This window comes from Lichenostomus cassidix, chromosome 1Aa (assembly GCF_008360975.1).
Source record: "Lichenostomus cassidix isolate B80296 chromosome 1Aa, HeHo_3.0, whole genome shotgun sequence".
NCBI classification, from domain to species: Eukaryota; Metazoa; Chordata; class Aves; order Passeriformes; family Meliphagidae; genus Lichenostomus; species Lichenostomus cassidix.
The window spans coordinates 7271639-7293970 of NC_139480.1; the positions used below are offsets into that span (position 1 = coordinate 7271639).

General features: G+C 44.3%; 1 protein-coding gene across 1 annotated transcript in view; it reads left to right on the forward strand.

Moving 5' to 3' along the window:
* The first annotated feature begins 6843 nt into the window (after positions 1-6843).
* The window catches only part of ELAPOR2 (endosome-lysosome associated apoptosis and autophagy regulator family member 2), a 92398-nt gene continuing 76909 nt past the window's right edge, over positions 6844-22332 (forward strand). Inside the window, exon 1 of the mRNA XM_085083210.1 lies at positions 6844-7197. Coding sequence (XP_084939336.1) covers positions 7069-7197 — 129 coding nt within the window. The 5' untranslated portion in view covers positions 6844-7068. The remainder of the gene's footprint in view (positions 7198-22332) is intronic.

Consider the following 22332-nt stretch of genomic DNA (forward strand, 5'->3'; position numbering starts at 1 on the left):
AGCCCCCAGGATGTGGGGGGTGCTCCTCTGATGGGTTTGCCCCCAAACCTCCCTCTTTTTCCATGAAGATCAATAGAGTGAGCTGGGTCTAATGAATGGAAATGTGTGGGAGTTTTAGGAGAGGGAGGCTGTAAACTCAGCAAGACAGGCAAAGAGTTTACACAATGTTTATTTTTGAGCACGCAGGCATCTGCCTGCAGCACCTGAATGGCTGCAGAAATTGTTTTCAGAAATTAATCATAATCGAGCCTGATGCGCTGGGTAAATGCTCAGTGACTCATCCAGAGCCAAACTACAGAGAACCTGAGTGGTGACTGTCGCTGGGTTAGGATAAAATAACTCCTCAAATAGATGATGCATGTGACAGTTAGATGTGCTCATCTAATTGCAATAAGCGGCAGAGAGAAGAGGAGCTTGTTACGAAGGCTTTGCATTAGCACACATGTTTGAGGGTATTTATTGCTTCCAGGACTGGAGAGGATGGAGGCAAAAGGCTCCCAGGTGCCAAGAAAGCTGCTAAGAGCACTGTGTATTTTAAGCTTTCCCTGTTCATAGCTGCAACACCATCTAACAGCATATGCCCTGCATTAATTTAAGCAGAACAGGAATAGCCTGATCTAGTGGGTGACATCCCTGCCCATGGCAGGAGGGCTGGCAGTGGATGATCTTTCCAACCCAAACCATTCTATGATTCTATGATTAGGAGTCAAGTGCATGTTGTGTGTTGCTCCTTCAGCCTCCTCACAGCTGAAGTCCCACAAATGTAGGTGGGATTCTGCACTGACTTGCAGGTCAGCCTGTCAGGGTACATCAGGCTGCTTGGTTCCAGCATCACCCTGAAGTCACCTTGAAAAGTCATATTTCAGTCATGTGCTTCTGTAGGGCCAGTGCAATTTCACACCCACATACGTGAGATCACAGTCAGTCTTCTCACATGACGAATTACACCCCTGGCTTCTACAAAAATGACTTTGTTACAATCTCTGACATTTAGCTGGGCACTTTTTATTTGGAAAAACTGGGTTCTGAAAGTTTACAAAGGCTCTCCTGGGAGCAGAAAATCAATACTGTTGTTAATACAGAGTTGCAGTCATTTGCTGCCATTGCATGCATCACTGCTATCAGCAGTGTCAGCTCAATTCATTTTTGCTACCAAACATAGCAGTAATAGGGTGATAAAATATGTCCTATCTACAAAAATTCCTGTTTATCAAACAGGTGGGACTTTCAAAGCATTTTAATGTTGGCTCAGGATGGCTGCCATTGATGTCCCTGGGAGTGCCTGGTATTGTTTTCTTTGAAGCTTTTGGAGAGTGAGGAGATATTGTCATTGATTCAGGGGAAGCAGAAAGACCTTTGGGAGACCATTGAAAATACAGCGTTTTAATCACAAAACTTCCGTCAAGATCAGGCAGGTCAATAGAAAATATGAGCTCTGTTCCTTTCTAGGGGACAGTATCATAAAATCACAGAATGGTTTGGGTTGGAAGGGACCTTTAAAGGTCATCTGTTTGAACTGTGTGAAAGCCTTGTGACATTTCCATTTTTATTTTTCCAGAAAAGCAAGATGCTTCTGACAGGGTGGATGGGAGAGGGAGTTCTCCTCACCACACTATGGGGTAGTGGCCCCTGACATGTTGGTGATGGTGCAAGGGAGAAGCTGGGTAACACAGGAACTCCTTGGTCAGAAATACAGCACTGTGTGGAGGCTGCTCTGCCTTCTGCTCTTTCCTAGAGCCCAGAGTGCATCTGCAGAGCCCTTGCCAGCCTAGAGTGGACGTGATCAGCCTCAATATACCTGGCATCACTACTGAAATGAATACAAGGTTAGACCAAATAAATGTTCTCTGCTGCAGAAAGCAATTTATTCCATGTCATTCCTCCTAACAGTCCACACACCAAATCAGCACAGGCACATAATGTAGATTTTAGCTTTCTAATAGCTTACACTACATTACTTTTCAGATGGCTCACCCAGCCCCCCCAGATGGCATGTCCTCTTTGGACATAACCATGTCACCATGGGTCCCTGAGAGTCCTCTAACGAGGCTCAATTTTGCATGCAAAGTCAAGAGAATCATCATTACTCAAAACCCTCTTGCTACCCGATAGCAGATAAATAGGTCTGCTGGGAAAAATGCCTGTGGATGAATGGCTAAGAAACCCTAATAGCAGCAGTAAAAGGCTTTGGATGCTGATCCTGCTGTCTGTCACCAGTTGTCTTGGAAATATTTACCCTTGCTATTCCTTCCTGCTCAAAACAAATATGCTAACTGATTTTTATGCAGTGATCATCTCTTTTTACCCTGTACATGCTAGGGCGGAGAATCAGATGGTCTATACATTATAAAACCGAAAATTAATATTTTTCCCCTAGTTGAAAAAAGAGCTGTCAAATCATGCGGCTATCTCAAAAGCAGAGAAATTCTGCTCTTACAGCTGAATTGCTTGTAATTCAGATTCAAGCAAGGCAGAATATGTTTCTAACCTCTCTTCTCCAGGCCTGTGGATAGAAATGGTGCAGAAGTGCTTTGGGTCTTCTATGTCTAACCTTTGCACAGCTAATATTAAATTATATATATTCAGGAAGCTGTTCTAGTGCCAACCCAAGAACAAGATTTACAGGAAAATTCAACTAAAGTCACAATGAGAGAGAGGATGAATAAAGAAATCACAGCTGGAAAGCTCTGAGAGGTTTAAAGTGGATACAAAAGATGAAGTTTGCTAGAAAAGCAAAATACAGGCACTCTAAACATCTCTAGGGAGAAGAGGCAAAAATATAGCATTGAAGAGCACAAGTGTCTGTGTCAGAACTACCCATTCAATTCTGTTAATGGAGAGAAAAGACATCCAGTTCCTCCTAAAACAGGTGATTAAAACATGTATGATGAAGGCTACCTTCACTTTCAGCTCTGGATGCTTTCAGGTATGCTTTAGAAAAAGATTTCTGATGTGTTTATAACTTCTCCTTTAGGGGAGGGTAAACAGTACTCCCAAAGCCCTACAAGCTGTGGGTGACAAAGTTTAGTGATGTGAATCCCAGCACTGGGTTCTTCCATGGGCTACAGGAAGAGCCTTAGAGAGATCTCATTGCAAATGCCCATTTTTTGACAGTGACTGCTTAGCCATCACATCAGCTTTCTCAGCAGGGTTCTCCAGATTATTCCAGGATGGAGTCACGATGGTCCTTGAATGACTTGAAAGTATAAGTGATGTCTAAGTAGGTCAGAGCTGAATCAGAGGTATAAACATTCTTTTAGTGTTGCTGTTTTGTATCTTGAATTTCTGAAGAGCTTGAAGACTTCTTTGGGGATCCAAAAGTAAGCATGTTTGTAGGAACAAGCACATATTTTAGGGCTGTCTTGAACTGCACTCAGTAAGGCACCAGGATGGCACAATGTCTTGAAAGAGTGTTAATTTTTGTCTCAGATAAAGTATTCCCTTGTGGAAAGTGCACAGATGACCAGGTATATATGGGCAAATATATGGTTCATAAGAAAAAGAAAAAGTCTGTGCAGGACACACTGTGGTAGATCTCACAGATGGATGTGTCAGCAAGATAAAAGAATGTTACCTTCTGTGGGAAAACAGTTAATCTTGTAGAGCAGTCACAAAATTTCAGCACGTGGATAGTCAACAATATTAGAAAATGAGTTTCAATGAATAAACTCCATGGAATTGCTCTAAGTTGATTAGCTTTTTCAAAAGTTGTGGCAAAATGTCAGTGCAGACAAGATTTTTAAGCAATTTCACCAAAAACAGCAGAGCAGAAAACGGTTAATATCTTCATTTACCGTGTGATGTATTCCCACGCAAGCCACTGTCAGCCTACAGACCTGACTAATCCCAAGTGTACTTACTAATTGCTCTCATCCAAACAGTAGCTGGCAGCCATTTAATTTTCCCTTTCACTTGGTGTCATTAACATTAGTGACATATGGCTCTTTCCCTGCCCCAGCTCAGTGGCTTCTGGGGAAACCTATGGCTTGAGCTCTGCAAACATAAAAGTCCATGATTAACTTTCAGCATCTTGCTGGTGTCAGGCAGAACTGTTTACAGATCTGGATCCTAAATGCCTGAAAGCTGTTGGTTTTTTCTGGGCATGACTTAGAACAGCAGTACAAAGGTACACTTTTACATCTTTAACTTATACCAGGCTGTTGCACAATAAAATTCAGGCAATAGGGGAGATGTAGCTTGAAACACATTACACAGTTGTTGCAGTATAAATTATTACTTACTACTTTGCTTTTTTCCTTTCTTTTTCTTTTGTATTTTAATGCAGTTAAGCTGGGCAATTGTTTTTAAGTTAAGTTGCGTAAATCTTCTGAATTACTTTTGTATCTTCTCACTTGACTCAAAATATTAGGTCAAGATTTCAGATAGAGATCTCAAAACTCTGTTTCACGCCCTGCTATCTGTTCTTACTAGATTTAAAATTCCTTTATCTCTGCTGTCTTACATATAGGTGCTACTTTTTTGTGTGTTAAAGTTACACAATATGTCTCAAATCTCACACTGCTTTTCTCTACCTCATTTGTTCATGTCTATCTAAGCTCATTAATTTTTAAAATAGTATATTTTTTATTTTCTGCTGGCCACATGCTTACTATGCACTGCAGAATTTTTGCCATCCTGCTTTCAGGTAAGATTTGCAGGATTTAATATCACAAGCATTTCAGATCCTGTTCAAATAGCACAGCCACCAAATTGATGATATTGCTTTTAAAACTCAAGTAATTTCTGGACCTTGTGTCATTTGGAAACATAAAGTAAGACAAAAAAAAGAAAAAAAATAAACCCTCAGATCTTAGTGATTTTTCTTGCTAGCAACACAGCAAGTCCCACAAAGGACAGTGAATAAGCTTTGGTAACATGCAGTGAGTCCTGAAGAAGAGCATGTAGCCTTTTATTTGTAATTGACTTTTTCCTGCTCTGACTTGTAAGGTTAAATAATTTAGTGATGCAAAAGGGTGACAGAGCAGCTGACAAAGCACACTCTGGTCCTCCCTTTCCTCACCTATCCCTGTGCTGTATGGAAGTTCTGCTCACCTGAACTGACTTCTGCTGAGAAGAACAGCTGCTGGCCCTGTTGCTTTCTGGAGGGTCCCTGGGAACCAGCAGCAGTAACCCCACACTGCAGAGAACAATTCTGCCAGCAGCCCCCCAGACCTGCTTCCTGCTCTCAATTTTACTTTGAGATCAGCACCATCAGCAAGAAGTGCACTTTTTTGCAAGTTGACCTTGTACCCATTTTCCTTATGTGAAAGACATGCTGAATCCAACCAATGTGTTTTTTTCCCATATATTTTCAGAGTGAGTCCCTTGCTGCATGGCTGGAGGTTCCTGCAGCTGTCTGTGTTTTATTTCACCAAATGTGAAGAGATCTGCTGCTCCAGCTGAAATCTGTGCTCCTGAGGCACTGGATTTCATCCTCTAGTTGGGGTGAGCAACGAATCCTTGGGACCAACCTTGTGACCTCCCCAGTGCAGAAGCACAAAACAGAAAGCAGCAGCAGGGTTTCTACCCTGTTCTCTGCTTTTTCTGGAAAGATAATTTGATTTTTTCATGTAACTGATTACACAAGGTGCTTTGTTTGGCACCCTGGTGAGCGATGGGGACTGTGGATAGGAGCACCATAACCCACTTTCTTTCCTCCAGCTGGAGTTTAAAGCAGAGCATGGCTCTGTACAAGAACAAAGAGAAATTGCAAACTTGTCTCCATTAGCAGAGCATCACAGAGCTCCCTCTGACTGCTCCAGCAAGGGCCTCAAATGACATAAAATGAGCAAATTGAACCATTTTTGTATTAGCATAGTCAGAGCAATGACACCAGCCAGGGATGGAGAGAGGGTTTGTGTGATGCAGGCAAAGATCTGACTCTGCCCTTACACCCCTTATCTGTTTTCATGATGTGAATAAAAGCTGAGTCAAACCTGAATCACGGTAAGCAGGAACTGCAGTAAAATTACAAAAAAAGAAGTCACTCCATGAACTGGGACAAAAAAAAAAGAAAAAGAAAAAGACAACAACACCAAGGGCTATGTGGATCAATAGGGACAGGAACATCTTGTTCTAGCCATGAGAAGCCCAGTGCTGGGGTTTGCTAGTTGGATAAGAGGAGGCAGAAAGGAAGCATGAGGGAGCAGGAAAGTGAGCAAAGGTTGGCAGAGATGCCAGAGAGGCAGAGAACGATCAGTGCCTGAGGCAGTCACACACTTCATTAGGAATGAGTAGTTGGACATTGCATGGGGAACAGGAGACAAAATTCGGACTGAAAGGCAACCACCGAGGGAGAAATGTGCATAATTCTGGGGATAAGAACAATTTGGGTCAGGCCACGAATAAGCCACTCTCCCATCTCATGAAGCAGGTCACTGCCGCGCTCTGGCCAGGAGCTGAGCGGTCCAGAGCACATCCCGCCTGGTAGGATCCCACCTTGGGGGGGAACACGGGCATCCTTAGCGTCCGAGGAGCAGGGAGATGGCTGCAAGCACCTGCACGGCCTGGCGCTGCCATGGGCAGGGATGGGAGCGGGGGTGCCAGGAGTCGGGCGGGATGCAGGCGGGGATGCAGGCTAGCGCTGGGGAAGGGGGGATTCCTTCCATCTCGGAGCCCATCGGGGCCAGGGGTTCCAAGCCGGGGGTGCTGCCGGCAGTGCCTGCGGGTTTCGCTCCCCGCTCCCTCCCCCGCCCCGGAGGTTTTGAGGCTGGCGAGACGCACCCGGAGGATGCTCCGCGCTCCCTTCGCCCCGCCGGGGCTGGAGCAGCCTCGGCAGCGTGCGCCTGCGCTGCCAGCCTTCCTCCCCCTCCCGCTCCTCCTCCTCCCCCCGCTGCCGGCCCCTCCTCCCGGCTCTGGCGGTGCCGGCTGCCGGGGCGGGCGGCCGGCGGGGCCGCTGTGTCCGACAGCCGCGGGGTTATGCCCGGCGGCAGGCGCGGCGCAGGGCCAGGGGCAGCCCGCGGCCGGGGCTCGGAGGTGTCCGGCAGGAGCAGGGCGCGGTGATCCCCAGCAGCACCCCTCGGCCCCGGGAAGGGGTGCGCGGGCGCTCCGCGGCGGGGGAGGAGGAGGATGATGCTGCTGAGGATGCTGAGGATGCGGCGGGCCGGAGCGGAGCGGGGGTACTCGGGCAGCGCCTGGGTGTGCTGCTGGCTGCTGGGCTGGCAGGCGACCGCCCTGCAGCTGCCGCCCTGCGAAGAGGTGAGATTTTCCTCCTCCTCTTGGGGTTTTCTCCGTCCGTAAGGGCGGTGGGGGTACGCACCGGCTCGGGAGGAGGGTGGCATCCCAGGAAGGGGGTGTTGCTGGTTGTTGCTGGCTCCCCCCGAGCTGTCCGTGGAATGCTAGAGGGGTCAGATCCAGGGGAAGGACTCCTGGCCGCGGTGCGGGCGGGGGCTCCGTGGGGCGGCCGCGCATCACGGCTGGAGCGGCCCCCTTGGCTGTCGATCCCGAACCGCACTCCTTGAGACTCCCCTGGCCCGCCGTTATCGCTGCTCCCTGCGGTGCATGGAAATAGGAGAATCGCCCTCCAAACGAAGGGGCTCGGCCGGCCTCGCTGTTTTTCTAAATGCTGTGTTAAATCAGCGCAAAGGGGGACAGTAAGGGAGGGGTGGTGTGTGAAGCTGTCCCGCCCTCCCGGTATCGGCTCGGGGTGGCCGGGGCTGAGCCGTGAGTGCGACATGGGGAGAGAAACTTTCCGGCTCTCTGGTGCTGTAAGAACCCGAACCTGGAGGGACTCGGTGTGTTCGGAGCAGGGAGGCTCCGCACGGCTGTGCGCGGCTGAGGCGGCGGGCAGGGATGCGCAGCCCCTGGTGGCCCCCGAGGTTTCCCGGGAAGGGGACCTGGGCTTCACGAAGCTCTTTTCCAGGGTTTCCATCCTCACTCCTACATGCAGGGAAATCCTCTCTGCTGCTCTTAGAGAGCAAGCAGGTCTTTCCTGTGTTTTAAACCAGCTGTAGAGGTGAGGATGCTGGGTTCCACCTTCCCAAAAAGATCTGGATGGCCCGGGCTCTGCTCTGGCAGGCAGAAACCTGTAAGTGGTTTAACAGCGGTCTGTATCCTTCTTTCTAACTGCCTCCCATCCGAGGATGGTCTGGGAGCAGAGCTTCCCCGCTTCACCTCCTGCAAGTCTCACCGTTTAGCAAGAACTAATTTGTACGATGTCAGAGTGGGTTGGGAGCAGGTGACTGCAGCCAGGTGGGAGCACTCGGCTGGCCAAGGGTCCTGATCCATCTTGGAGGCTATTGCAGTGTGGGACCTCCTCGGCTGGGGGTGCACAAGACCATTTCTCCTTCCTGTGGTGAAAGAGGGCATTTCTGACCCGGGGAATATTCCCCCTTTGCCTGTGAAATTTACTTGTTGTCTTCCAAGTAGCAGAGCTCAGTGCTAGTCCAGCGTGGGAAATCTTGCAGTAGGGAGAGTTGATGTCTGGCAAACCAGTGTCTGTTTTGGGCATGTTTCTCCTAAATGTTGATCATTCTCAGGGCATGTTTCTCCTAAATGTTAGTCATTCTCAGAGAGAGGGATTTATGCAGCCACCTGCTTTAAATTTCCTCTCCCTTTTTGGCTAGTGAAGAGAAACAGGTACTTTGAGAGCTGTTCTCATCCTGAAGTCTTTGCTTCAAAAAAAATGAACTTCTGCAGATGGTTAAAAGTGAGAACTGAACCTGTGCAGTGGTACCAAAAGTGTAGAGCTGATATTTTGAACATCTTGTATTGGGCTTTAGGTGTGCAAATTCTCTCCCAAGCCCCACTCCTGTACCCCTTTGGATCTGGACCTGTGTGCTTTTGCTTTCTTTTCAGAGAGGCAAACAACGTTGTTTTACTTGACTTAAATACTCTTTAAAACAGAGACAGCCCTCACTCACATGGTTAAAATGCTGTGTGTTACTTGTGCTGCTGGTGTGCAGCCATGAAAGTGTGTGTCCCAGGAAATGTAATTAGAAACATGTCTGGATGGAGAGAGAGGAGGGAAAAAAGGAGCTTACAAAGAACCAGGATAGCAGATGAGCTGCTATACAAAAGGGAAGAACAGAGGTTAATAGTTTTGGTCTCAAAAATTTGCCATTTGCCGCAGTTCAGCCCAGTTTGAGTGACCTGGGTGTATTGCCATTAAAATCACAGCTCCTGATGAGACTTACTCTGGTTTGGCCAGACTCAGACAAGGATGAAGTTGTGCTGTAAGAAAGCACAGCCTGTCAGAGGGTATTGCAGTCCTTTAAAGACTTGGTAAACGTCTTTTCTTTTATACCCAAAAGGTTTGAGAAGCACAAGGCTTAACGTACTGCCAGGCAGTTCATTTTCAATCCATAGGAGATCTTTCCTTAGTAGCACTTTCCCCGCTCCTTCCTTGACAACTTGTTTTTGTGTTCTCTCACTGTTATAAGAAATACAGATATCTGCTGGTTTGTGAGATTTCTGTGCTGGCACAGCATTTGGAGCAGTGAGATCTCTGGCTATGCCTGAGGCTCCTTGATGCTCTGATGACATAGATAGTAAAATAATAATGGATAGCAATGTCACTTTCCAGAAATCTTTTTGTCATTGACTTCGTTCATCTGGGACTGTAGTAGTTCTGCACACTGGATTTTAGGAGAGGCATGCTTGTGCTGCAAACCAAAGATACAAGCAGCTTGAATGAATGTTCCTGTGAGTTTTTGGAGTAAATTGATACAGCCATAAGCTTCTGGCATGACAGTGTTCAGTCCAGGCTGTGATGGTTGCTCACACTGTGAGCTCTCCCTGAGCTCTCCCTGAGCTCTCCAGTGCCAGCAGCAAATTTAAAGGTGAGTTGTGCATTTCCAAGATATGGAGGCAGACTCAGTTTGGATGGCTGGGGTAGCTTTGGGCTACAGAACCTGGGGAGACCTGGTACAGTACCCTGTGCCTCTGGGGATTGGTAACTCAGATTAGGACAGTGGTAGAAGGATAAGTGCTTGGTGAATTCTTTCTGCTATGCCAGTGATGATCAGGGTACTCATGTAAATGTTTCATGTGTTGCATAAATTATGACTTTGAATGGAATTGATGACACCCATGCTTTTCACTGCCATTAAATACACATTAAGCTGTTATGTTGGAAATAATGAGATATTCATGCCAGTCCCCCTGCTGCTGCAGGGACAATGTTTGTTACATTTTATGTTCCAGTATTTGGTGCTTTTTCTAAACTTTTCAACTGAATGGGTCTTCTTCAGCTTCCCCTTAGAGACTCACCCAAATCTGAGCAGATTGTGCTTTTAGGACATTTGATACTCAGCTTAAATGGCTCTTTCCTTCATTTCATCTTTCCCTGTGTTGTTTTTGCAATAATAAAAAAAAACCTCATTGAGTGACTTTTCTCTTAATTCCTATTCAGCCAAATTGCTTTCATAGAGAGATGCAGTCTCCTGCTGTTAAAGATGTTTTCTTTCATACTCCTGGTTGACTCTCAGTTACTATGCAGATTGAGAGCAAACACATGCCTTTGACAGTGATAATAATTGTGATTCTGATACACTGCATGGTTTACCTGCTGTTTCAGTAGACAGGTAAATTAAAGGGTAGTGCTGAATGCTTTCTTTAAGGGAAACTATTTTTGCACTAGTCTGCTAGAATGCTTATGGAAAAGACAAAAACAATATAAGAGATGTTCCTGGAAAATGAAAGAGTCTTTTGTAAAATCACTTGCAAACGAAGGCGAAGAAGTCTTAAGAATAAAGGGGAAGCATGAACTTGAATTTAGGTCAAGTATGGTGGGTTTGGTGTGTTGAAATAGTGCCAATTTTCATGATGAGAAAAGGTTAAAAAATGGAGTATGTCTAAGTCAAGTGTGAGGTATTTTAAGCATATTAGTATGTTAAATCAGGATACTCAGTACTAAGCTAAGCAGCCTGGGAAGCAAGGTGAAATTCTGTCTTTCCATGTATGGGATAGAGAGGAGATATGTGCCAGTCTTGGAAAGGTGTTACATAAGCCAGCATGCCTGTCACCGAGGACACGTGGCAGGAGTAGCAGGGATGTCTGCTGGCAGGAATCTGAGTATCTGAAACACTCTCATGTTGTAAGTGAACTGTTCCTGCTTGGGAAGAGGTTTGGGGTCATTGTGGGTTTGGGGTCATTGTGGGTGGCTCTGTAGAGGCAGTGCTGATGGTAAAACAATTTGGGTGGGTGATTAAAAGAAAAAGAAAAGAATAAAACCTGTCGGAGTGGTTTCGTGCCCTATCATTAGTACTCAGGAACCGTGAACGCTGTGTTTCTTCTACGCCTCGTTAATGAGCGCTGCGATCACAGCACAGGGTGGGGCTGTCTAGGTAAGGAGGAGTAACTTGACAGAGGAGGAGAACGAACATCCATTAATGCACGGGGTAGAGAAAATTAATGAGATGCAAATCTATAGGATAAGGTAGAAATAAAAATGGAATTGTGTGCACTTGAAAGGCTAAATGCTTTTAATGTTAAAAGGTAATACTTTTTTATTTTTATGTAACAGTAAATAACCTTTGGGACTATTTGATCTCTGGGATTCATTTAGTCTCTCTTGGCCTTAAAATCTCTGAAGGCATTAGCTCATTGCTAAACATTTTGGAAGGAATTCTCCTTCTGAATTGGTTTCCTCATTGTCCCTTCTTGGTACTCTTGTCCTTTTCTCTGAAGCATCTGCACTGGGTATTTTGGCAAAAGAGCAGATGCTACCTATTCCAGCTGCTGGGCTGATCCAGTGTTGTATTGCCTGGTTTCTAACCACCCTAAGAGATCATAGATTCTTAATCTATGAACCGTTCATAGTCAGCAGAAGAGGCTGTGGAAAGATTCCTAGACAGACCATTTTATTTTTTTCACCTCTTGCTACACAGAGTTGTGTCTTTGAGGGGGGAAGAGAAATGTACAGCTTCCATTTTCTGTGGTGATAAAGGGTCATAAAGATAAGGAAAGAGGAGCAAAAAATATGCCATAAAACTGCTGACAATAAAGTTGGTGGAGTGGAAATGTGTGCACAAAAGGTGTGAGACAGATGTTAAAACAGAGGTACAACAGCAGAAAGCACATGAGGAGACCAAGGTGGGGGGGAGCAAGGAGAGTCTGGTGAGGTGTCAGAAATGAAAACCTGGGAAGGAAGACAGATGCTGGCATAAAAACTGGATAGTGAGCCATGGTTGTAATGATTCAAGAATAAGAGAATTAGTCATGGTGGAAACTGCTGTAATAGACCATAAACTCAAGAGTAGCAGCCATTAAACCAACACAAGATTGCATTTCTCCCACATCAAATATCACTGGATTGCTCAGGGTGAGATTTATAATTTACAAAGAAGGCCATGATTTTATTTTCTCTTTTTCTTCATAGGTGGAGGTTGAGTGAGAATGGGAGCTGTTCTGGGATTCTGACACATCCATGCACTGTGGAGTCAGGACTACCAGAGAGCCAGGGGCCAGGATGGGTTTATGCAGAGATTTGTGCTGTTGGTTGCCTCCTCCAGGCCACATTATCCACCAGGTGTTGGTTGGGAAAGCTTTGGCAGTACTGTGTGCTGCTTCGTGCCAGATGATGACCTGGGTCAGAAATGCTGGAATCACTTGAAGGGAACCTTTTCTGCCAGCCTGACCCTGTGCTCAGCAGAGATGTTGGCAGAGCTCCCACCGACTGCACGGAGCTCAGGCAAGAGCCAGGAGCTCTCTGACCTGCAGGGCTCAGCCTGTGGGCAGCAGGGAAATGCCATCACTGCAGGCTTCCCTTGCTGTCAACACCTGCTGAAGGAAGTAGTAAGCACCAGCTAAGAAGGAAAAAAATTAGAGAGTGAAGAACAGATAGGGTTTGTTAAAAAGAAAGGTAGCCTTGAATGCCTCATACTTGAGATAGGAAAGAGAGTGTTTGGGAACAGGTCCCACATGTCTCCCTGATGATGCCAAGGTTTTTCTAAGGGCTGCTGCTGTGAAGGTCCCATGTGGTTATCCAGCATGGCTATATCATCCCTAACTCTTACACATACTTGGAAAAGTGTGTTTCTTTCACTACCCCTTGGTAATATTTTAGGTCTTACCCTAGACCTGAAAATGTGTTTAGATTTTGATTGCTGGTAGAGGGAATATTTTGGTTTTCAGTCTTTTGAAAATGAAAACATCTAGCTTTGAAGGAGAGAAATAGTTAAACACCCCCCCTTTTTTAAAAATTTTAACAACTATCTTTTAAAACAAATAAACAAAACCTTTTCAACTACAAAACATTATCCAAATCTCATAATGACCTTGTTCACAAGCACTGTGATACTCTCTTTGATAAATAGTGCCAGACAGTAATCACTGTGCACTTGGGACATGGGCTCAGAGCTGATTTAAGATGATCTAGGACGACATGTGCAGCTGAGCTGCTGGCTCTGCTGTGTTGGTGCTGATCATCCTGGCACTGTGCTGAGTCAGAACTAATGCTGATTCCACTGAAAACTCACCTGCCAAAAGAAAAAAAAAAAGTTAAAAAGGCAAAAGAAGAGGGTGAGGGTTTAGCTGGAAGAGTGGCAGAGATGACTTGGTCAGTGTTTAGTTTCTGGGGGGATAGAAGTGGTATGAGAAGCTTTCGGACCCACTCAAGGGCACAAATCGGGTCTCCTTTTATTTTTAGAACATAAGATTTTGGTAGGATAGAGCTAGCCTGGATTTTACACTGAGCTAGTGGCAAGGGGATTGTATTTCCTGATGCAGGAAGAAGAAAACCAGAGCTGTGTGTTAAAGGTGTGAAAGAACTGGATTGTTGCTCTGTTGGGCTCTGACAGCAAGAGCTGTCCCAGCAAGGACAGGTATTTGCTGGCTGTAAAACATGTTTTCAATGAGAAAAATAATAATTCCAGATGATAATCTATTCCCAACTAGAAAATTTCTTTGACAGTGAGCTTTTACTGCTGCAAGGAGAAGACAAATTGCTCATCCCATTGATCTGGGATTAACCTCTCTTACCTGTTAGTGCTCTGAGGTCAAGAAGTACAACACATAACAGAGGTGATTTATGGTGACACTTGAAGCCTATTGGAAAGTACCTACAAAAAGTGATAGGAACTGTGTTTTCTGGTGGTGAAAATGCTGGGTAGCTCAATTTTCATTCGGCTAGATTTTGTTCCACTTTAGAGGTACAAATATTTTTCAGGGATAATCCACAGGAAAGTGGCTCAGGGTGTTTGGGATTGGTTAAAAGGTTATGCCCATCCTGCCAAGAACAGGAGTGTTGGGAGAAGATATTCCTGTAAACAAGGTGAGCCAGTCCATGAGTGTAGGCAGATCCCTGTCCCTCTTCTAGTTAGCAGGGTAGACCCAGTCAAAAGAGCTATTTTCTGTATGATAATTACCAATGTGGGTTACTAGTGCTAATCTTATAATCCAATTTGATGAAAAACCCTGCTTTGAGGAGAGGGTGAACTTTCCCTCTGAGTTGAAACTGCCCTGAACATGCTTAGAGGTGTTTTTGATGCAATGAATATGGTCAGAAAATTGAAATGCATGAGATAACCAGAGGGAGGAGTGATGGGGAGTACAAAACCTAAAGATGCTGTTAACATAGTTGCTGCTGGCTTGACAAAGTGCAGTGCACATTTTATAGCAGAGAAATCCCTGTCTAAATTGATCATACTGTCACAAAAAACTGAAGTGCACAGGGTGGTGACTGCTAGCAGCAAACTGAAAGGTAAAGGTGATTTAGACCTGAGTTGGTGACTCTTAAAGTGTTAATTTCCCACAGTGTTTCCTGTGGTGTGTGAAATCCTGGTTTTGTACTTGCTCTCTGAAGTTTCTTAAAGGAAGATCTTCACACAGGCTGGTCGTGTTTTATACACACAAGGGTTGGTGCTGCATCTTTTGAGAGAAGTAAGGCAGAAATGGATGACTGCTGATTTTTCCCAGGCTTTTGTATCCATGGCTCCCTCCTGCTGGCAGGTCAACAGTGCTGATCAAATGCTGCTTGTTTCTGGTAAGCTGCTTTTTATCTCCAGCTCTGTGGTTCCCCTGAAGCAAGTGAAGAAAGGAAAGATTTCCCAAGACAGTTCTTTTCTTCTCTCTTTTGTTTGTTCTTATTTAATCCAATTTTTAAAAAATTCAGACTTCTCTTGAAAGGAAAGAACGAGGGGCCCTGACCAGACTTCTTTATAGCAGGATTGATGCTTGCATGGAGGGACTGGGAGCTGATGTTCATCTCAGGGAAGGCTGCACGATAGAATTGCAGTGGGAAATGATTCAGCTTATCATGCTGCACCTTTCTCACAAGCACCTGCCCTGCAGACCTGCTGATGAGCAGCTTGTCTTGCCTTGTGATGAATGTCAAGTGTCCTGATTAGCAGGAGAGTGGTTCTCCCCTGGAGCTGCTTAAGTAACAGCTGAACCCAGGCCAACTCTCTCTGCTTCCAGAAGATCTGACAGGGTGACTATCAATTAATACCTGGTTTTGATGCTGAATATAGGATACCCCAAGGCTCTGATTTCTTCTTTTTTTTTAGCTGGAAGCCCACTGTTCTCTGTCTCACAGTGAGAGGCAGTGGATCCAGAGGTGTTGCTCTATCCTGCACCAAAGGAATGTATCCTGTTAGAGTCAAGCTATCCTTTTAGGGATGCACTGACCAGGTATCACAAATAAGCAGCCCTGAAGTGCTGCTGAAACAGCTGTGATCAATGATCACACTCCCATTCACCCCAGCTAGGAGAGGGCATAATGTCAAAATCAATCAATTCCTGTATCTTTTTGTTTTGCAGTATTTTTAACACCACTTAAAGCCAACCTTACTTAAATGTTTGCTGGCTCCTCCGAAAAGTAATTGCTTTTCAGTTCCAGCTTTTAAATTAAAAAAAAAAACTGAACAGACAAACCAGTTGGTTTGCTGCATTGCCCACTGAGATACTGACCTGCAAATCTCTTGAACTGCTTTGCTAAACAAGGGAAAAAGATTTCCTTAAAGCCTCATCATGTGGTCATGCAGGAATCACAGCTTTCATTGAAAAAGGTGGAAGGGAAAAAAAGTTGGCTCCTCAGAATCAAACACTTGAAAATGTGAACTTTGAAAATCTGTAAAGTTAAATGAAGTGGAGCTAAGTTGCCTAGTGTTTTAAGGTCCTGTGGCACTTAAATAGGTTATATGAATTTGATGGGGTGGAAGCAATGATGCCTGACTCAAGGTTTTGGGAGGCTTTATGTGACTGTTACTGAAAGTACAATTTGATTAACAAACTTTGACATTATTTAAGTTTAGCATTTACACTGTAGATAGTCTGATGGGAAGAGCCAGTAGTGCCTCATTGGGCACCACACATGCTGGAAATAAAAGTAAATTACTCCAGGCAATGACCTGCTGTCATAGGCAGTCTCTAGCCTGCTAAACAGGACACACCCAAAGAGCTCTGGTTCTTGGGCTGTCCAGATCACACCCTGGCATGGATTTGCCCATGGCAGCTGGCACAGCCTGGGACACTGCAGAAGCTCTGGATGAGCTCCACAGCAATCCTGCAGTTAGGCAGTGAAGATGAGTGGGGGCAGTTTTGCCATGGGATCGTGATAACTGGTACATGGTATATGTTGGGAAGGCACCTAGCACCCTCACAGGTCTTCAGGACAGCAGAAAATCAGTGTGAAGAGACCTTGCTCCAGTGATCCATGCCTAGTCCAAGCATGAGATCTTGCTGGTGTGGAAGTAAGACAGGGCAGAACCAGCATTTCATACCATAAAAAGGAGTTACCTTGCTTTTAATTGTACAAGTTAGGCACCCAGATTGACCTAAGTACCTGTCTGTCAAGACAGAGACATTCACCACTCAAGATCAATTTTTATCATCCTGAAAGTGATTTTTCTGCTGAATGTGCCCATTTTCTTCCACTGGCTGCAGAGGGTTGCTGGCTTTTGCCAGGTAGATGGTCAACTTTTAGTTACCCAAAGTAAAATAAGGACCCATCAATGGAATCAGTCCCCACTGTAACTGAGTTCCATCAGCTGTTACAAAGCTACAAGGTCACTCTGCAGCACTCTGTGAGCTGCAGGGGTGAGGGTGTTTTGATAAGGCTGGGACATCACAGCATGCAGCTAGGTCTCTGCAGTGACCTAATTACACTGGAGAAAGGATCTAAATCTTTGCCTCTGAACTGCTGAATTAGAAAGGAAACGCTGCAGGAGCACAGTCTTGGTCCTTAGTTCTGGAGAGCTGTTTGTGAGCCAAGAGTTTTTATTGTTTTGCCTTGTAGCAGCTTCCTACCAAAGGTTCATAATCACACAGCAGAGTCCCCTCTTGTCCAGGGAATAATTAACATCAGGCTCATGCCAGGGTAAATTTCTGGATTATATATGCAGGATATATGTGTGTCTACCTATGTCTGTCTGTCTGTCTATCTGTCTATCTATATCTAGACACACATATTTAAACTTGCCTCTAACAATCAGCTTGTAATTCATTGTAACTGTTAATCAAATGGGCTAGACCTCATATCTGTATTTAATTTCCCACTGCAAAAAGGCAGCTACATGACTTTTTATGGCTTCCCACGTGCATGGTTGCAGGCTGGTTGCATTGCCCAGGCAGGTGAACGAGCTGTGAATGCATTTCTTTCCTCGTGTCCTGGACTGGGTCATATCTTGCAGGCACAATCAGGAGCAAGGGACAGCTGAGGAGCTGTGCCTGAGCAAAACCCTGATGTCTCCCTCCTGCCTTTCCCGCAGTCGGTGGGCTGATGAGTCACTGCTGATTGATTTGACTGATGCAGCCCTTGTGATAACACATTATCCTGCCCCTGGAAAAGGGTTTAATGGAGCTATGGACAAAGCTCTGCCTACTGCTGTCATGCCAAGCTCATCCCTCACCAGGCCTTGGTTGGATGCAAGAGGGAATCTTGCAGCTCCAGGCACTCTGTAGCTGCTAAAAATGCTAATAAATTTGGACTTGTAGCTGCCTAAGAAGCTTCCTTAGTCCTTTGGGTAAACCTGGACTTCAGAAGCATTGTGCACTGAGCAGGGCTTGGCTAGACCCTGCTGCTGCCAGAGATCATTTTAACTGGAGTTGGCAGCACAGACACAGAAAAGAGTCCAGAAGCTGAATGTAGCTGATGGCCAAGTTAAATCTAAGATGTGTTTTCCCCACCATTTACTTAGCCCAAGCTGCCTTGGGCTGCTAGTTTCTCCTTGGTTTTATTTATTAGTTATTCTTGCAGTGGAAATGGACTCTGTGGGCTTGGAGGCAACCCAGGAGGGCAATATTGGATGAGGCTTGGTCAGAAGTATGTAGTGTTACACATTTTTCCTATCAGGCAGTGATTTAAGATATTGCTTTGTTCAATGGACAGGGTTATTTCACGTAAGTTAAGTGCTCACAAAGGGCTGGTCCTGTCCTGGGACAAGTGGTTGCAAATCAGGCAGAAGTTCCCAAGCTAAACCTGCCAAACATGATGTCCCTCTAGTGTCACAGGTGTCATCAGTCTCTTTTTTGTCTTTGTTTTTTTTTTTTCCCCCCTCAAAATGGAATACTCATAAAAACATATAGCATTTCCAGAATTGAAAATTGATGAATATTCAGCTAAAAATTGTAAAGAAAAAAGTCTTATTTGCTATGGGTTAGGGTGTTTTTTTTTTTTTTTCTGTTTATAAATATTCAACCATCTGGTCAGCAAACAAATAAAATGCTGAATGATATTGGCAGGAAAACATCCACTGAAAAACAAGTGGGAGAAGGAAGCAGTTCAGTCTTTCTGTAGCCTGATGGGTTTGGTTATGCAATTTTTTTTTTCCCCACAGAGAAGACTCCTGAGTAAAATTTGTATTTGTAAAATGCAGAACCTGGTAATAATATTCATATAAAACTTGGTAATAATCTTCATATAAGTAAATGCAGCTTTGGCAAAGCCTGAAGTCAATAAAATTATGTTTATTTTTACTTCCCTGCAAGGATTAATTAGTTTTGGCAAAAGAAGCACAAATTATCTTAGTTTTCAAAATGCTTACTTTGTAGTATTCTATGTAGATTCTATTATCTATTCTATCTATTATCTAATAGATAATTCTATTATCTATTAATGTAATATAATATTATAAGTAATACTGTATTTAAGTGTAACAAAGCTCTGGCTATAAACATATTTTCTGCCAGTGTGACCACTTTGGTTAAAATTACATGAGTGAGTTCAAGTTCTAGTGCAAAGAGCTTGTTTGACACAAAACTGGCCAACACTTGTAGCTCTTATCCCTCTTCTTTTGGGCACTCTGTGTATTGGTAGAAGAGACTTTGTGTTGGGGTAAAATTCCCTTCCACGTTGAAGATTTATTTCCCTGATTCTCTCCCTGGCTGTACCTAATAAGGTACAAATACTGACAAGGGAGTGAGGGATGGGTTTGTCACACCCTGCCCTGTGCAAGCCAAATACCTAATGGGTGTTTTCTCATATAGTAACATCTCTCAAGAGAAACGGAAATGTGGAGCAAATGCATTTGGTAGGAAATTGTAGAGGAGGTTACAGGGCAGAAAAATGATACAAGATCAGACGAGTGAGCATCACCCAGACTTCCCTCTAATAACAGTGTTGTTCCTTTTCTAATATTTTTCTGGTGCCTGGTATGAAAAATTCTTACACCTAATGGAAACTGATAACCAAGAGCAGAGGGACAGGAGTGGAAGCTTTGCAAAATGCTCGTGCTTTTAAGCACATGAATAATTCCTCTGAAGTTTGAAAATAAATGCCTTATTTAAGATGAAGTTGATGTTAAATACCATCCTGGATTAACGTTAGGGGATTCTGTATATGACAGAGTCAATGCTCTGACATAACTGAGATATATTACTAAATTTAAATCTTTTGCTTCCAGTAAGTTAAGGATTTTTCTTTAGGTGCAGTGTTGAAGAAAAGAAGATTGATTGATGTTTTTTAAGAATATTTAAATGTTAAGTCAGTTTGGTGATAATTTCATGCTCTTTTGTGGGTTTTCATAGAAATATTTCTTTTATTCTGTATATGTTCTGCAGTCTTTTAAGACTAACTGATGGTGTCCTCTTATGTGCTTTTTAAAATCGAATTTGTGTAGCAGATTGGACAGGGTGATGCTGTGGGACTGCTGCTGGAGGGGAAATGCAATGAAATGGGCCACGTTGATTCCTCAGATGATTAAATCTGGCCATAGTTCAGGTCCTCACAGGATTAAAGTTGGCAACTTGTAAAATATTGTTACCTTTATCCTCCTCTACACGAACCCCCTGGGAGCCCTGCGAGGATGAGACAGACAGTTTGGCAATAGTTAGTGAACTGAATCCTTGAAGATGCATTTTCCCTGTGGACACTGCAATTGCAGAAGTTAAACCTGGTTCAGAGCCATGGCTCAGTGGGGAAATGTCTGTACAGAAGGGGATGCACAGGCTCTTGGATGCACTTGCACATGCCCCAAAATATTAATGTTGAGCTAAATTGTTCCCTCAGTTTGGAGGAGCCTTGTAGATAAATATGCTGTAGAATTTGCCTTAACATTTGCTCCATCTGGCTCATTTTTCCCAAGTACATGGATATAATTTCCACACTGAAGTTTTCAGCTCGGGTCCTCATCTGAGGTAAATTATTTTGCCCCACTCAGCTGTTTTATATCTGATGTAGTCCTAGTTTGTGGATACTACACATCTTGGGAGCACCCAAAGTGAGGGTTTGCCCCTGTCCTTTATTTTGAGATTATAAAAAGGACCCAAATATAGCATCTTGTCTTGCATCTGGTAAAGAAAGGTCATGACAAAGCATGAAAAGAAGTGAATTCATTTGCCTGGTGCTTCACAAAGCGCTGAAATTCGGCACAGTGTTGGTGTTGGTATTCAGAAGGAGAACAAGGAGCAGAAATAAAAAGGAAAAAGTTGTCTTGAGAGATGGAAGATTGAATACTCAAGGGAAACCTGGTGAAAGCTTACACTTGTTGAGTGGAGGCTGCTGGGTCTGCTTGCTCACCTTGAAGCAGTTGGCTCCTCTGCTTGCTGTCCATGTCAGGTCTGGGACCTCCTTATCATTGAGTCATAAAAGGATTTGGGTTGGAAGGGACCTTAAAGATCATCTGGTTCCAACTCTCTGCCATGAGCAGGGACAGCTTTCACTAGACCAGGTTGCCCAGGGCCTCATCCAACCTGGCCTTGATGGCCTTGGATCTTTCACAAACTAAAGCTCAATAATTTTTGCAGTGGCTTAGAGCCACTTGGGATGCTGCAGGCACCTTAGGTAATTGCCTTCTTGGGATTTGCTTCTGAACTATTAAATAGTTATACCCCAAACCCTTTCTGTGCAGATTGCCTGCTGAACAGGCAACAGTCAGCAGCATCCATACTCAAAAAACCAGAAGCTTCTCTTTTCATTTATGAGCCTTAAACCCTGAATAGCTGGGGATAAAACATCAAGGTTGAAAAGGAGGAGGAATGAATAAAATCCAGCATATTAAAAGTTATAATTAGAACTGTGATCAACTCTGATACTGTCAGGCCTGTTTGACTGTAATAACTGAGTAGCTTTGAATAAAAAGCTTTAGCATATTGGTAGTGAAACATGAATCTTGTTCTAGGAGAAATTTTGGCTGATTGCACAGTGCCAGGGTGTGTGGATCTGAGATACATCATGTGGGTGGCTTATCTGGTGTCCATATGCAGCGTTTGCACAAGGCGTGCTGTATACTTGGTGTTTGTGAATAATAGGCACTAATATTTACTTTCCTGAAGAGAAAAGCTGGGTTGATGTGTATGGAGGTGACCCTGTGCAAACAGCTCTCTGCCAGCCCGTCTGGACACTGCTCTGTTTGTGAGCAGGGAGGGACACCCAGCCAGGTGGGACTGTCCCTCTGTCCAGCACTGCGGCACTTTGGGGAACACCATGGTGCCACATGGAGTCAGGGTGTCATTGTCCCCTCTGCAGGGCACTTGTTTGCTTTGTGCTCTCACGACTAAACGTGAGGATTTAGTGAGCTTTCTCCTTTATAGTTTTGTAGGTAGAAATTTGTGACAGTGGGAGAGGCAAAATACTATAAAATCAAAAGTGTGAGGCACTACACCTCTTTTTACCTTTTTGTTTTGGTTGCTATGAAAGAGTGAATAAAGAATAGATTTTCTTCCACAGAGCAACTACTTAAGTGATGCATAGGATGCCCAAATATTGAGAACTAAAAAGCTGTAGCCCATTAATGCTACTTTGATGGGCCTTCATGAGATTGTGAGTATTAGCATTAAACCTGACATTTTTTCCTTAAGCATAACATTTCTATTAATGCATGATCTTTCAGTCTAGTTGACTTCAGTAACTGCAGGTTTAAGCCCTGAGAATCTAGTTCAGCAGATGTTTAAGGCATTGTTCTTCTGGGGTTGCAGTCAAGATGTGCCCAGCACCACTGTGATCCTGTTCTCCAC